Genomic DNA, 14,535 nt, shown 5'->3' on the forward strand with positions numbered 1-14,535 from the left:
TGGTGGATTTAGAATATAGAAATAGACAACACCCAGTTAAATTAAATATATATATACTTTAAAGATTTTGTTTATTTATTTGACAGATACAGAGAGAGCGAGAGCAGGAACAAGCAGGGGGCAGTGGGAGAGGGAGAAGCAGGCTTCCTGCCGAGCAGGGAGCCCAATGCGGGACTCTATCCCAGGACCCTGGGATCATGACATGAGCTGAAGGCAGACGCTTAACCATCTGGGCCACCCAGGTGCCCCTAAATTATAATTTTTAGATGAACAATGAATATTTTTTTAGTATAAGTGTGTTTTATGCAGTAAATAGGACATACTTCTACTAAAAATTATTCATTGTTGGGGCACCTGGGTCACTCAGTCGGTTAAGCACCTAACTTCAGCTCAGGTCATGATCCCAGGGTCCTGGGATCAAGCCCCGCATCGGGCTCCCTGCTCAACGGGGAGCCTCCTTCTCCCTCTCCTCTCCCCTGCTTGTGCTTGTGCGCTCTCTCTCTCTCTCTCTCATATAAATAAATAAAATCTTTTAAAAAATTATTCATTGTTTATCTGAAATCCAAATTTATTATCAGGCATCCTGTATTTCATCTGGCAACCCTGATTGAAATAGAATAGAAAGTACAGTGTGTTGTATGTGTCCATTGTTGCATGAACTATATGTGTTAAATTTCTGTGTATGTGTACACATATTGGATGGCAGTGCTTTGAAAAAGGCTTTTCCTTTGGTGGCTCGTAGTAAAAACATTTGGAAAGCCAGTGCCATCCAAGGTTGTCTAATAAAGAAATCTGTATATGGCTGTGGATAAAATATTAAAGATTGTGGGTTGCATGTTTATGAATTACTTCCCTAGGTTATAATAAGGTGCTTTGTAATTTACTTTTTCCTTATATATTGTTCTTTAGAAAGTAATTTATCTTACTTAGGTTGTTCTGGAGAACTAGGAAGCTTGGAGAACTTAGTCCCTTTCTGTAATAAGCACTAGTAGGGTCTCAGCCTGGTGATTGAGTAGAAAAGAGAGAGGCTTGCTGTGACAGTGCAGATAACTGAATCACTTATACTTCCTTCGGGTTTTGGAAGATGCTCTTCTTAAAAAGGGCTTATTCAGTGTCATCCTGGTAACAGTTTTTTGTTTGGTTTTCTAAACAGTTTACTTTTTAAGAACAGTTTCAGATTCATAGCAAAATTGAGATTTCTTATATACCTAACTATCCTCACACATGCATAGCCTCCACCATTGTCAACATCCTCTGTGAGAGTGGTACTTATATTAAAATTGATGAACCTATGTTGAAAAATTATCATCACCGAAAAGTCCAGAGTTTATAGTATGGTTCATGCTTGGTGTTGTACATTGTATGAGACTGGACAAATGTATAATGAAATGTATCTGTGATTTGGTATTATACTGAGTATTTTCATTGCCCTAAAAATTCTCTGCTCCATACAGTTTTTTGGTATGGAATGTAGAACTGACCCATTTACCTACACTTTTGATTAAATATATTTTATTTTAAATACATTTTATTATTGTGATTTTAGCCTAAGCATATATTTGTTCCTTAATTTTTTTGTCCTCCCAAATCAGAATTATATATTTTGAGTCATTCTGAGTCAGTTGTACATATTTGGAGTTAATTTATGTAAATTTTCATTTTGGAATAAGGATGCTTGAAATACAAGTTCCAAAGTTTGCCGTATTTAATAGCCACTTATTTTTTACTACTTTAACAAAGAATACAACCATATAGGTACTGAGTGCATTTTGCTTGGGGCAGAAGTAGGAGGATGGAAATGATTGAGTAGTTCAGTTGTGTTCAGATCCATAATAGTATGAAACAATAAGAGATCTTCCCTGGTATTTATATAGGTATAATTCATTCAGTTTAACCACACTAATAATGTGGTTATTTATTTGTGTAAAGGTTAATAAATGAAATCGTTAAGGAAACTTAAATAATCAAAATCCTTTCTTCCCTTGTTTCAATAGCAACTTTTTAACTGTCAGTCTCTACACAAACTGAGTTTGCCAGACAATGATTTAACAACATTACCAGCATCTATTGCAAATCTCATTAATCTCAGGGAACTGGATGTCAGCAAGAATGGTAAGATTTTTTTTTCCCCTTGGCTTTCTGTACTTAGAAACATGTAATTTTATTAAAATTTCTATTGTGCGTTAACAAAAATACAAAATTAAAAAGTGTTATATTACCCTTTGCATATATAAAACTTATACATATGATAGTTTAAAGCAATGTGGAGATAAATGTATAAACTTTAAATGACCTTTTAATTAAGATGCTGTGGATACATGCATGTATGTACTTACGTATCCTTAAATTTATATATTTATATATATTCATTGTCCTATTGTTTGTAATGATGAGAAGCTATTAACAACTGTAGTATCCACTGTTGGTTGTGCTATTCTATGGGTAGCCATAGAGAGGAATTTAATGTAGCTCCATTGATACTGGCATGAGTATTTACGTTACAGTGTTAAAGGTTAAAAATAAAGTTGTGCAACATTATAAATGAAATGAACATCATTGAATATTTATTGAAAGACCACTTTTGTTGAATACTGTATTAGGACCTAGGATTACAGTTGATGATGAGAAATTAAGGGACATGGTCAGTGTTCTCTTGCTGCATATAGTCTAGGCTTAGTTTGATATATACTGAAGACCGTGTGGAATATTCCAAAATGTTAAGTGCTTACCTGGTCCAATAGAGAGAGAGGTAGATACTTAAATTTTAGAATGAACATGTATTTCTTACATAATTACAAAAAAAAAATTACAAGAGAGTAAATATTAAATGGTCTGCCAAAAGATAAGACTTCAACAAACACTAAATACTAAGTTATATTTAAATAATTCTTGATAACATTTGGAAAAAACTTTATAGACAAGTCCCAAAACGTTAGTGCAGTAGCACCAGTAAATGCCTAGCAATCATATTCATAGCTCTTGGTTGCACAGTTGGTTTTTGTCTTGGTGATATGAATATACAGGAGTGATCTTTCTGTCATATCAGTTTTATATTTTAGGACTTAGTATGAAAACCACTTTAGGACTGATTAAAAGAATCATCCTCTTTTCACAATTAACAGTTAACTTTTAATGAATTTACAACTGTGCCTACCCATTTCTATAAAAAAATTACTTTAAATAAATAAAATAAATATATGTGTTTATTACATGCCTTCATTTACTAAACCCTAATTATTTTAGTTGTGGGCAATCCATATCAAATAATTGTATATTTTGTAGGAAGGTCATCAATTTAATAACTTTTGTTTTAAGGGTTAAATCCTTTTTAAGGAGGTATAATGTGTTCACGTTCATTCTAGGTTCAGGGAAGGTTATAGTGGTTAGTGCGCTACTGGGTTTTAGTTGTCAATAGCCAATAAATTTTAAGTTTGAAACTTGTAATTTTTTAAACTTCTTTTGAAACATTTAACTTTTGAGTTAAAAATTTTCTGTTACTTGGGGGCACTTGGGTTGCTCAGTCGTTAGAGCCTTGATCTCAGGTCTTGATCTCAGGGTTGTTAGTTCAAGCCCCATGTTGGGTGTGGAACCTACTTAAAAATTTTTTTTCTGTGATATGAAAAATCTGTGTTTAAAAAATTTAGGATTTAATTACTACTTAGATTGGATTCATTTATATCCTGTTTTTCTCCAACATTTAAAAAATTTCATAGCCAGATTAAAAGCCTGCATAAAAATTGACAGAACACTGGGGCGCCTGGGTGGCTCAGTCGTTAAGCATCTGCCTTCAGCTGAGGTCATGATCCCAGGGTCCTGGGATCAAGCCCCACATTGGGCTCCCTGCTTGGCGGGATGTCTGCTTCTCCCTCTCCCACTCCCCCTGCTTGTGTTCCTGCTCTCACTATCTCTTTCTCTGTCAAATAAACAAATAAAATCTTAAAAAAAAAAAAATTGACAGAACACTGATGGATTCACCCACTGTTAGCATTTCGCCAGGTTTGCTTGCTTTCTCTTTTAAAAATTGTATGAATTTAAATATGTTCAGGGAAAAGATATGTTGTTGCTTATATAGAATTTCTATTTGGTAGACCTATTTAAAATTTTAAGTTGCAGACATGAACTTTACCTTTAAATATTGGAAGAAGCATTTCCCAAGAACAAGGAAATCCTTATACATAACCACAATATCATTATCACTTTCAAGAAATTTGACATTACATTTTCCCTGTTGCTTAAAAATGCCCCTTTTAGCTATTTACCCCTCTACCCCCCAGTTGAAGATCACATAGCATTCAGTTGTGTCTCTTCAGTCTTTTAAAATCAGGAACAGTTTGCCCATCTTTTTGTGTTTTTCATGACATTGCCGTTTTGAAGAGTTCAGGTCAGTTAGTTTTTAATTTGTGTGGCTTTTCCCCTCATGATTTTATTTAGGTTAAATAGATTTCTTCAGCTTGAAACATCTCTTTAAGGGTAGTTTGAAATGAGTTTCAATTCCTGGTGCTTTTTTTAGAGTGACAAGTATTGATAAATTTCAAAGAACTTAATCCACTGTCATTGTAGCTCTCCATATGCTGATAGTTAAGTGAACTCCATAGTATTACAGAACTATAGAATTGTTGTGACATTAGATATCATCAGGTTTAACATTCCATCCCAAAGAGTTGTTTTCTACTTTTTGATCTTTTTAAATGGGAAATGTTAAAGTATAAGGAAAGAGATCTGAAATAATCTTGAATATTACTAATACAATTGTATGCACCTGGGAAAAGCTGGCAAACTGCGACCACTCTTCATGGTATGAAAATAATACTTTGCTCATTTATGAACATGCTTGCATATATCCTAAAAAATGCATTAACTCTGGATTTGTTACTCTGAATTGAGAATGGTGCAATTATGGTGCAGCAGCATCCTTAATATCTTAGACTTTCATGCAGCTTCTTAAAGAATAGTGTGTTTGAGTTATGACAACCTATTGGACTGTAGTGTTTCTCTTTTTTTTATTCTAGTTTCAGCAGGTTTTTATTGTTGATTATATTGAAAACCTGTTGTATATGATTTTATCAGCTGGTATTTTTGAGGAGTTGGAAATAATTTCTATATGGTGAGAAGATTTAAGATAAGCACTCAAGTATTCTGCCCAGAAGGACAATGACATTAGCTACTGCTGTCAGTGAAACCTTACAATTTATTTTCACTAAAAATTAAATTGATTTATATATTCTTTTCTTCTCTTTCTTTGTGATTTCACAAAGGACCTCCTCTATATTTTAAGAGGCATAATCAGTCCCTTGCCTTTTACTTGTTTGCTTGTTTTTTTTCTCCTTTTTGTCTTAAACTCATCTAAATGCAACTGCACTGAAGTGTGAATTTGTTTAATTTGCTCTTCCTTTTGTGGCTAAAGTTTTGCTTTATTGTTAGCTTTTTAAAGAAATAAAAAGTTCACCACACTGCTGTCCCAAGTCATTGCAAAAAACAACTAGTGTTTGAGAAATAATCATTTCTTATGTTCAAATGCCTATCTTCTTGAGAAGCCTAAGGGGATGATGATTAAAACATTCTGCTATGTGGTTGATTGGGAAAGCTGGTGGGAAAAGGGAGGTATAAGAAATGAAGACTAACCTAGTTGTTAATTCATCTGTCTGAACACACAGAAAGAACAGAAAGCCAGGAAATTATAAGGCAGAGAAACCAGAAGGAATAGCTCAGATATTTCTAACTGATAGGGGAATGCTAGAGAGGTTAAATAAGGCCTTTCTTTTTAATTGAGTCAGAAAGCCCTGGAAGAATGAATTGAAAGTTTGTGGTGAAAACAGAAAGCAGTTCACTGAACCTGAGAAGATCTGATGATAGGGACCAACTGCTAGAAGAGGCTCTTCACTTTAAGCTCAGAGAAGTTAAATTGATTATGAGGAAAATTACAGTCACTTTATTTTTCTCCTGTTTTCAAATTTCTGAAATTGCTAATATTAGCTTTATAGTTGTTTAAATTGAGCTCTTTTAATCAGTTTGATTAAGATCATGAAAGAGGAAAAACCGTGTGTTAAACTAACCTAGAACTTAAAAATATTTAGACCAATGATCACTGGTCACTGCCAAGTATGTTAATGTAGACTGTAACTGGGGTGTTCCATTTACTCTACCTTACCATAGGCCTTATCACTCGTGTTATACCTGGTCAAATCATACATCTCTTACCCCTTGGCCAGTGTAATTATTTGAGTTTGCAATTCCTGATTTAGACTGTTTTGACTGGGACTCACTGTTATATTATGTACTGTTTATTACCATAGCCTTTTAAGTGCAGAAACAGTAAGGAACCACTATTAACTTATATTCTATAATTAGTGTTATTGAAGTATTGATGCCCTCCCAGCAAGATCACCAGGAACTCACCTGTGGTTGAACAGTTCAGGTTTATTACTTGATGCAGTGAACAAAAACCCATACTAAAGGGTGTCTCAAGGTGTTAAAAAAAAAAAAAAAAGACTTATTATAGGATTTGGACTTACATTTGGTGATATGAGGGAGGGTTTAAGAATATGAGGTTTTGCTCTGGATGGTGTCAAGAAGTAGGGGTAGTTCTATCATTGGGAATCCTTTATTTATTTATTTATTAAGATTTACTTAGTGTGAGTCGAGGGAGAACAGTCTTCAAGCAGACTCCCTGCTTAGTGCAGAGCCCATGAGATCCCATGAGATCACAACAACCTCAGCTGAAACCAAGAGTTGGACACTCAACCGACTGAGCCACCCAGTCATCCCTGTGATTGGGAATCTTAATTTTATCTATAGCGAGGGTAGCTTAGAACAAGTCTAAAGTTGTAATTGATAAAGAAATAGCAGTCATTCAATAGTTGGGAGAAGGGGTTGTTTGGTATTTTGTGTTTTGGATGATGTTCATATTTGTTCAGACATGATTATAGTTGACCCTTGAATGATGTGGGGGTTAGGAGCTTCAACCCCCTGCATTGTTGAAAATCTCTGTATGACTTTTAACTCCCCCCGCCGCCAACTTAACTATACTCACAGCCTACTGTTGGCCCGAACTATTACCCCTAACATATATATGTATAATACATATAACATACAACATACAAAATATGTGTTATATATTATATTTTTATCATAAAGTAAGCTAGACAAAAGAAAATGTTATTAAAATCATAAAATACATTTGTAGTACTGTAAAAATGGTTAAGTAGACTTGCACCATTCAAACCCATGTTGTTTAAAGGTTAACTGTACATACTTGCTTTTGTTTTGATCTTTCATGGTCAAAGAATGGCCTCGCCTGATGTTGATACTCTTTGAAATCATGTAGTTCAATAAGACAATACCAAGATGTCCCTTTGAATGCCAAGTAGCTAGCCATAAGACCAGGCCAGCTCCTAAATGTCAGGAAGTATACTCTTTCCCAGCAGTAAAGAAAGAGTTCTTCTGTAATTAAGCGATAGTAATATAAAGAGGAAAGCCACATTTTATAATATCTAATCTAGTGTTTTCATTTTATTAAGGTTGAGCAACAGAGTCAAATTGTTATAAAAAGGGTATGTCGCGAAGAAGGAACACTATTAAATTCAAGTGAGAATGAAAAAGGGAAAGATACTTGGAATTCTTAAAGAATTAAGAAGTAACTCATGATAAAATTTAGGTTCTGCATATGTTAAGGATAAAATGAGCCATCTTTGAAGACTGGCTAACACAAGCATTGAGAGTAGGCCTCACTGAGAAAGTGACATGAACAAGGACTTGAGATGTTAGCCATGTAGATATCTGAGTTAAGAATGTACCAGAAAGAGGGAACAGCCAGTGTAAAGTTGGTAAGGTATGAGTGTCCATTGTATGTGTGGGAAACAGAAGGCCAGAGTAGCTAAAACATAGTAAGCAAGATGGGAGAGTGAGAGGAGTAGAGGTCAGAGAGATAGAGCCTTGTAGGTATTAGTATGTTCTTTGACATTTACTCTCAGTGACATGGAATCATTCGGAAAGCTTTGAGCAGATCGATCAGAGCATGATCTGATTTGTGTTTTAAAGACTTACGCTCGCTATATGTAGAAACATTATGGGTACAAAGGTGAAAAGTAACCAGTTGGGCTGCTATTTCAGTCATCTCTGGTGATAGTGATGGAAGCAGTGAGATATGGACAGACTCTAGATGTACTTGAAGGTTGAGTCCACAAGATTTTAAGATGGATTGAATGTGGGACATGAGATAAGAGATAAGAGATAAAGATGACCTCAGTGGTATTGGTCTATGCAAGTGAAGGGGTGGAGTTGCTGACAGCCAAGATAGGGTCATCTGTGGGAGTTGTAATTTTTAGTGGAAAAAATCAGTCATTTTTGGACGTGTTACATTTGAAATAAGATATCTATTTATTCACAGGGGTCCAGAATTTTCAGTCAAGAGGGAACTCTGCTAGCTATACATATGTGGGAGTTGTCAGCGTATAGATAGTATATAAAGCCAGAGGTCAGATACAGTCACTAAGGGCATGAGTGTGAAAGAAAAGAGACCTAAAGAATGAGTCTTAGTGGCAACCCAACATTAAGAGACCTGGAAGAAGAGGAGAAAGGTACAGAAGATCCTGAGAAGAAAGACTAGTGAGGAAGGAAAGAAACCAGTAGGATGAAAATACTTTTCTTTGCTACATTTTAGCTTCTGAGGAAAAGGAACCATGTTTTAGTATTTATAGTCTGTAATAGTGTCTAACATTGTGTGTAGTTGGTACATATTTGCTGAATAATACAGAGTATAGGTAATTTCAGTTTGGGCCATGTTTTGTTTGAGATACGTAAGCAATACCTAAAGGGCATTTGAACATTCTTATTTGGAGTTAAGGGGAGGGCAGGGAACCAGAGATACAGATTTAGAACCTGTAGGAATTAAAGTCGTAGTAAATACAATGCTAGCAGTTTGTAAAAGCAGAAAACCCGTAAGTATTTCAAAACTACTCCTTTAAGGAAAAATTATTACTATGTATTCTGAAAGCTGGAGATGATTTAGAATTACTTATTTCACAGATACTGGTTACTTTTTGTAAACCTCATACTATGGATTAAAGTACTTTAAATTTTTAAAAATATAAAGTATATGGTTGTGGAAGATGATAAAAGCATTATTTTCCATAAAATATTAAAATTATAGAAATCTAATAGAGAACTCTTGAAATTATTCTTTCTCCATATAAAAAGTTTAGATCAGTAGAACATGCTATACTCATTGGTCTTTTTCTCCTTACACAGACTTTATCATGTACTAAAAATATTACAGCTCTTGGGGCGCCTGGGCGGCTCAGTCGTTAAAGCGTCTGCCATTGGCTCAGGTCATGGTCCCAGGGTCCTGGGATCGAGCCCCACATTGGGCTCCCTGCTCGGCGGGAAGCCTGCTTCTCCCTCTCCCACTCTCCCTGCTTGTGTTCCTGCTCTGGCTATCTCTCTCTCTGTCAAATAAATAAATAAATAAATCTTAAAAAAAAAAAATTACAGCTCTTGGGTAATATTTTTTATGTAAATGATTTCATGATACTTCAAGGACGTAAAAAAGGCCAAAGAAATGAGATATTTAGCTCAGTTTTTTAAAATGAAGTGGGTTGCTAATGAAAACTGTGGAATGTCCTTCCCCTGTCCTTCCTCTAAATGTGGGATGTTTTATTTTATTTTATTTTATTTTTTATTTTTTTATTTTTTAAAGATTTTATTTATTTATTTGACAGAGAGAATGAGAGCGAGAGAGCACATGAGAGGGGGGAGGGTCAGAGGGAGAAGCAGACTCCCTGCCGAGCAGGGAGCCCGATGCGGGACTCGATTCCGGGACTCCAGGATCATGACCTGAGCCGAAGGCAGTCACCTAACCAACTGAGCCACCCAGGCGCCCCGGGATGTTTTATTTTAAAAGATGTGTTTTGATAAGAATAATACACCGTGGGGGCGCCTGGATGGCTTGGGTGGTTAAGTGTCTGCCTGTGGCTCAGGTCGTGGTCCCAGGGTCCTGGGATCGAGCCCCGCATCGGGCTCTGTGCTCAGTGGGGAGCCTGCTTCTTCCTTTCCCTCTGCCTGCCACTCCCCGTGCTTGTGCTCCTGCTCACTCTCTGTCAAATGAATAAATCTTAAAAAAAAAAAAAAAAAAGGAAGAAGAAGAATACACTGCATCCAAGTGGGATCCACTCCAGATATCCAAAGCTCCTTCAGTATTTGGGAAAATTAATCTGTGTAGTTCACATTAATAGGCATATAACTAATTCCATTTTTTGGTGTTTACGTAAGAGAAATGAAATATATGTTTATAGAGTGATTTTTTTTTTTTAAGCAGATGTTGATAGTACCTTTTTCATAATAATCCAAACTCACTGCCTTTTTTGCCATTTTTTCTTCCATGTCTCCCACTTCTGGGCCCTGAGTACCACATCTGCCCTGGGACCCCTGCTGCTCCCCCCATACACATTTGTTAAAGTTTTAAGTCAGTTTAGCAAAAGAGTACTGTTTTAATCTATTAGAGTTATTTTAGTGTATCCTATAGAATTATCACTTGAGGCAAATTATTTGTTATTTAAAGGACTGATAAGAATTAGAATATGATTCAGCAACAAATATTTTGTATGTAAATGAATAAGAGAAAAGAAGAAGGAACAAAATTAGTGTAAAAAATACGGATGTTATTGGTAGTAAGTCAAATTTAGTAAATGTTTGCTGTTCAAAGGTACAATATACTAAATAGTTACATGTGCTTAGGACAGAAAATTGCATCAACCTAAACAAAATCTTCGAGCAGTAATAGAAGACACACAGATACTATTAAGTAATTCATTGTGTACATACCCTAAAATGTGTAATTGGAAGTGTTAAATTTCTAGGTAAAAGAGATACTCTGTAGATCAGTACTTCCAATTTTATGACTTCTAACAAGGTTTTTAAGTTTTTTTACCATTAATAAGAAAATAATTCTGTCCCTCATTCCCTCCAAAAGCAACATCTCTCATGTTCCTGTTACCATCATTTTATTAAAAAGTGGCTTTTCACTGAAAAAGAATGAATACTATAAAGCCACTAAATTTTATTTTATTTTATTTTTTTTAAAGATTTTATTTATTTGAGAGAGAGAAAGCAACAGATAGAGAATGAGCAGGGGGAGGGCAGAGGGAGAAGCAGACTCCACTGAGCAGGGAGCCCAAACGCTGAGCTTGATCCCAGGACTCTGGGATCATGACCTGAGCCAAAGGCAGACGCTTAACCATCAGAGCCACCCAGGTGCCCCTAAAGCCACTAAATTTTAAAACTTAGATGAAATGAAAAATAAATTTCCAAAACTGAAGAAGCAGAAAACTTGAAAAGCAGAAAACTTGAAAAGACCAGTCAATACAATATTAAATTGGATAGTCAGAAAAACCACCAAGCCTACTTTTAAGAGCAAGTTTGACTAAACCTTCATGAAATTGGGGTTATCCCTAATTTATAAAAACTATTCTGTAGATTAGAGTATGGGGGAAAGCACACAACTCTGTAAGGGTAAAATACACTTTGATAACGAAACTAGATAAAGACTATTTAAATCACAATGTTGGGATCATGTGTTGGGATGACAGGAATTACTCTGCCATAGATCTCATCCTCCATCAGGCTAGCCCAAGCCATCCCAGCCATGTTTCTCACAGAACAATAAGAGGACCCTAACAGCTAGTGGAAATTAGCCAGAGAGCTATTTAAACTCTCAATTTCATCTACTCGGCTGATGTTTCATTGGCCAAAGCAGAACACATGGCTGAGCCCAGAATTAGGAGATAGGGAAATTATACTTAATATTTTGATGGGAGTAGTTGAAAGATCACATTGTAGAAAGTGGTATAGGGAGTGAGTCCATTAATGCAACTACTCCATCTCACATACCTAGAAATGAACTTTATAGAAAACGTGCAGTACAATCTAAATGGAAGAAAAGTACAAAACTATGGAATAGATGAGTAGAAGGATCTAAAAGGAAAGACTGTCAGGAAACATAACCATGAAAGAATCTGGAATATGACAGAGGTGCCTCTACAGATCAGTGGAATAAAAAAACCCAAATATTTTGTTAGCACTGGAACAGTGGTTTTGTATGGGAAATATACTAAAATAAATTGCAAATTAATTAAGGATAACAATATGAAAAAGTTACAATTATCAGATAATGTAGAATATTTTTATGACTGTGATAGGAAAGAGATCTTATTCAAGATACAAAGAGCACAGTAGGGGCACTTGGATGCCTCACTTGGTTAAGTGTCCGACTCTTGATTTTGGCTCAGTGTCATGAGATCGAGCCCTGTGTCGGGCTCTGCCTGGAGTGTGGAGCCTGGTTGGGATTCTCTCTCTCTCTCTCTCTGTAATAAATAAATCAATTTTTTAAAAAGCACAGTAGTAAAGGAATGAAATTTCTGTATGACTAAATAATACATGACAAACTGTGAGAAAAATTTGATATACTAGTATTTCTAAAGAATGCTTACAATCAGTAATGAAAAGATATTCCAATAGATGTGCAATAAACAGGGAGTTCAAAGAAGAAGAAATAAAAATGATCAGTAAACACATGAAAATGTGTTGAGTATCACTAGAAAATATCAAAAATATCTAGTTTTAATTTAAATATACATTTATATTATTACTGGTGAGTTTCAACCCCTTATATTGGCATGTAAAGACAATAGCAGATGTTGACAAGAATATGTATAAATAGGTATTGTGGTATGTGAAAATTGGTATTGTCACCCTGGAAAGGAGTTCAGAAGTATCTAGTGACATTGATAACTCTGTGCCATGTTCTGTTCAACTAGTGAAAAAGAGAGGCAAAGTTTCTCCCCTCAGAGAGCATGTATTCTTAGTGGTAGGCTGGTAAACAAACTTCTAAAGATAGGTAAGTATATGTTAGCCTGCTTGACATTGTCCCATGTATTCTGTTATGTTGATATTTTTTCATTCTACTTTTTCCCTATGTTTCAGATTGGCTAATTTCTGTTGCCGTGTCTTCTGGCTCACTGAAATGTTCTCCTACAGTGTCTAATCTTGTTCTCTCTCTCTCTCTTTTTTTTTTTTTAAGATTTTTTAAAAATTAAAAAAAAAATTTTTTTTTTAAGATTTTATTTATTTGACAGAGAGAGACACAGTGAGAGAGGGAACACAAGCAGGGGGAGTGGGAGAGGGAGAAGCAGGCTTCCCCCCGAGCAGGGAGCCCGATGCGGGGCTCCATCCCAGGACCCTGGGATCATGACCTGAGCCAAAGGCAGACGCTTAACGACTGAGCCACCCAGGCGCCCCTTTTTTTTAAGATTTTATTTGAGAGAGAGAGCATGCGCAGGGGGAGGGGCAGATAAAGAGGGCAAGCAGACTTCCCACTGAGCACGAAGCCCGATGTGGGGCTCAATCTCAGTATCCTGAGATCATGATCTGAGCCGAAGTTGGACACTTAACCCACTGAGCCAGCCACTCAGGAACCCCAACCTTCTTTTAATCCTGTCCTGTATTTTTCATTCAGATACTATATTTTTTATTTGTGAAGTTTCCATTTATTTCTTAAATTTAACTTTTTCCTCTTCACCATTTTGTTCATTTTTTCCCCTTTAAGTACAGTAACTGTTTTAAAGTTCTTTTGTCTCTGAGTCTGTTTCTAGTAACTGAACAGTGGTAATGTTTTATAGTGGAATATTTCAAGCATTTACAAAAGTAGAATATAATAAATCTGGTGTACCTGTCAGCCAACTTCAGCATGTATCAGTATATTGAATACCTCCTAGTATACCTTCGTCTATACCTCCTAGTTTGCCATTCCTGATAGTTTCTGTTAAGATTTTATTTATTTATTTTAGAGAGCGAGAGCAAATGGGGTGGGGGAGGGCAGAGGGAAAGGGAGAGAGGGAGTCTCAAGTAGACAGTGCTGAGGGTGGACCCCCACGTGGCGCTCGATCTCACAACCCTGAGGTCATGACCTGAGCTAAAACCAAGAGCTGGATGCTTAACTGACTGAACCAACCAGGTGCCCCTTCACCTCTGATTATTTTAAAGCAAGTCACAATCTTTTTCATACATAGAGGTAAAACCACTCTACTGTCATACTTGAAAAAAAAAACAGCTAACGGTAATTCCTTAATATCATTCAGTATCCGTCATTGTATGTATTTGCTAATTTGAAGATTTGCATGACCTCTGTAAATTCCAGCAAAAGTAAAAGTTCCTAAAACTGAAATTTGAGAAAATGAGTTATCTTGACTGTTAGAGAAATTGAATTTGTAATAACAATGGTAATAAAACTTTCCCTTAAGGAATTATTGAGCCCAGATTTCTTTAATTGAAATTATCGTGAACTCACATACAGTTTTAACAAAAATTGCAGAGTAGTCCTGTGTACTTGTTACCTAGTTTCCCCAGTGGTAATATTTGGTAAAATTCTAGAACAAGAGAGATACTGACATTGATACAGTCCCCCAATCGTACTCTTGGGTCTCCTCTTACCTGGGTAGTTCCTCAATCTTCCTTTGTCTTTTTTGACCTTGATAGTTTTAAAGT

The 14,535-nt window shown here is 35.8% G+C and overlaps 1 protein-coding gene across 14 annotated transcripts in view; it reads left to right on the forward strand.

The window, feature by feature from the left end:
* Window positions 1–14,535, forward strand: part of ERBIN (erbb2 interacting protein) — a 129,955-nt gene that overhangs the window by 47,698 nt on the left and 67,722 nt on the right. For all 14 annotated transcript variants that reach the window (XM_064596179.1, XM_054512304.2, XM_054512308.2 and 11 more), the window contains one exon: window positions 1,995–2,112. In XM_064596179.1, coding sequence (XP_064452249.1) covers window positions 1,995–2,112 — 118 coding nt within the window. The remainder of the gene's footprint in view (window positions 1–1,994; window positions 2,113–14,535) is intronic.

The sequence above is a fragment of the Mirounga angustirostris genome, unplaced genomic scaffold, assembly GCF_029215605.1.
Source record: "Mirounga angustirostris isolate CCGP_5_RB_7025 unplaced genomic scaffold, mMirAng1.0.hap1 SCAF_7, whole genome shotgun sequence".
Classification (NCBI taxonomy): Eukaryota; Metazoa; Chordata; class Mammalia; order Carnivora; family Phocidae; genus Mirounga; species Mirounga angustirostris.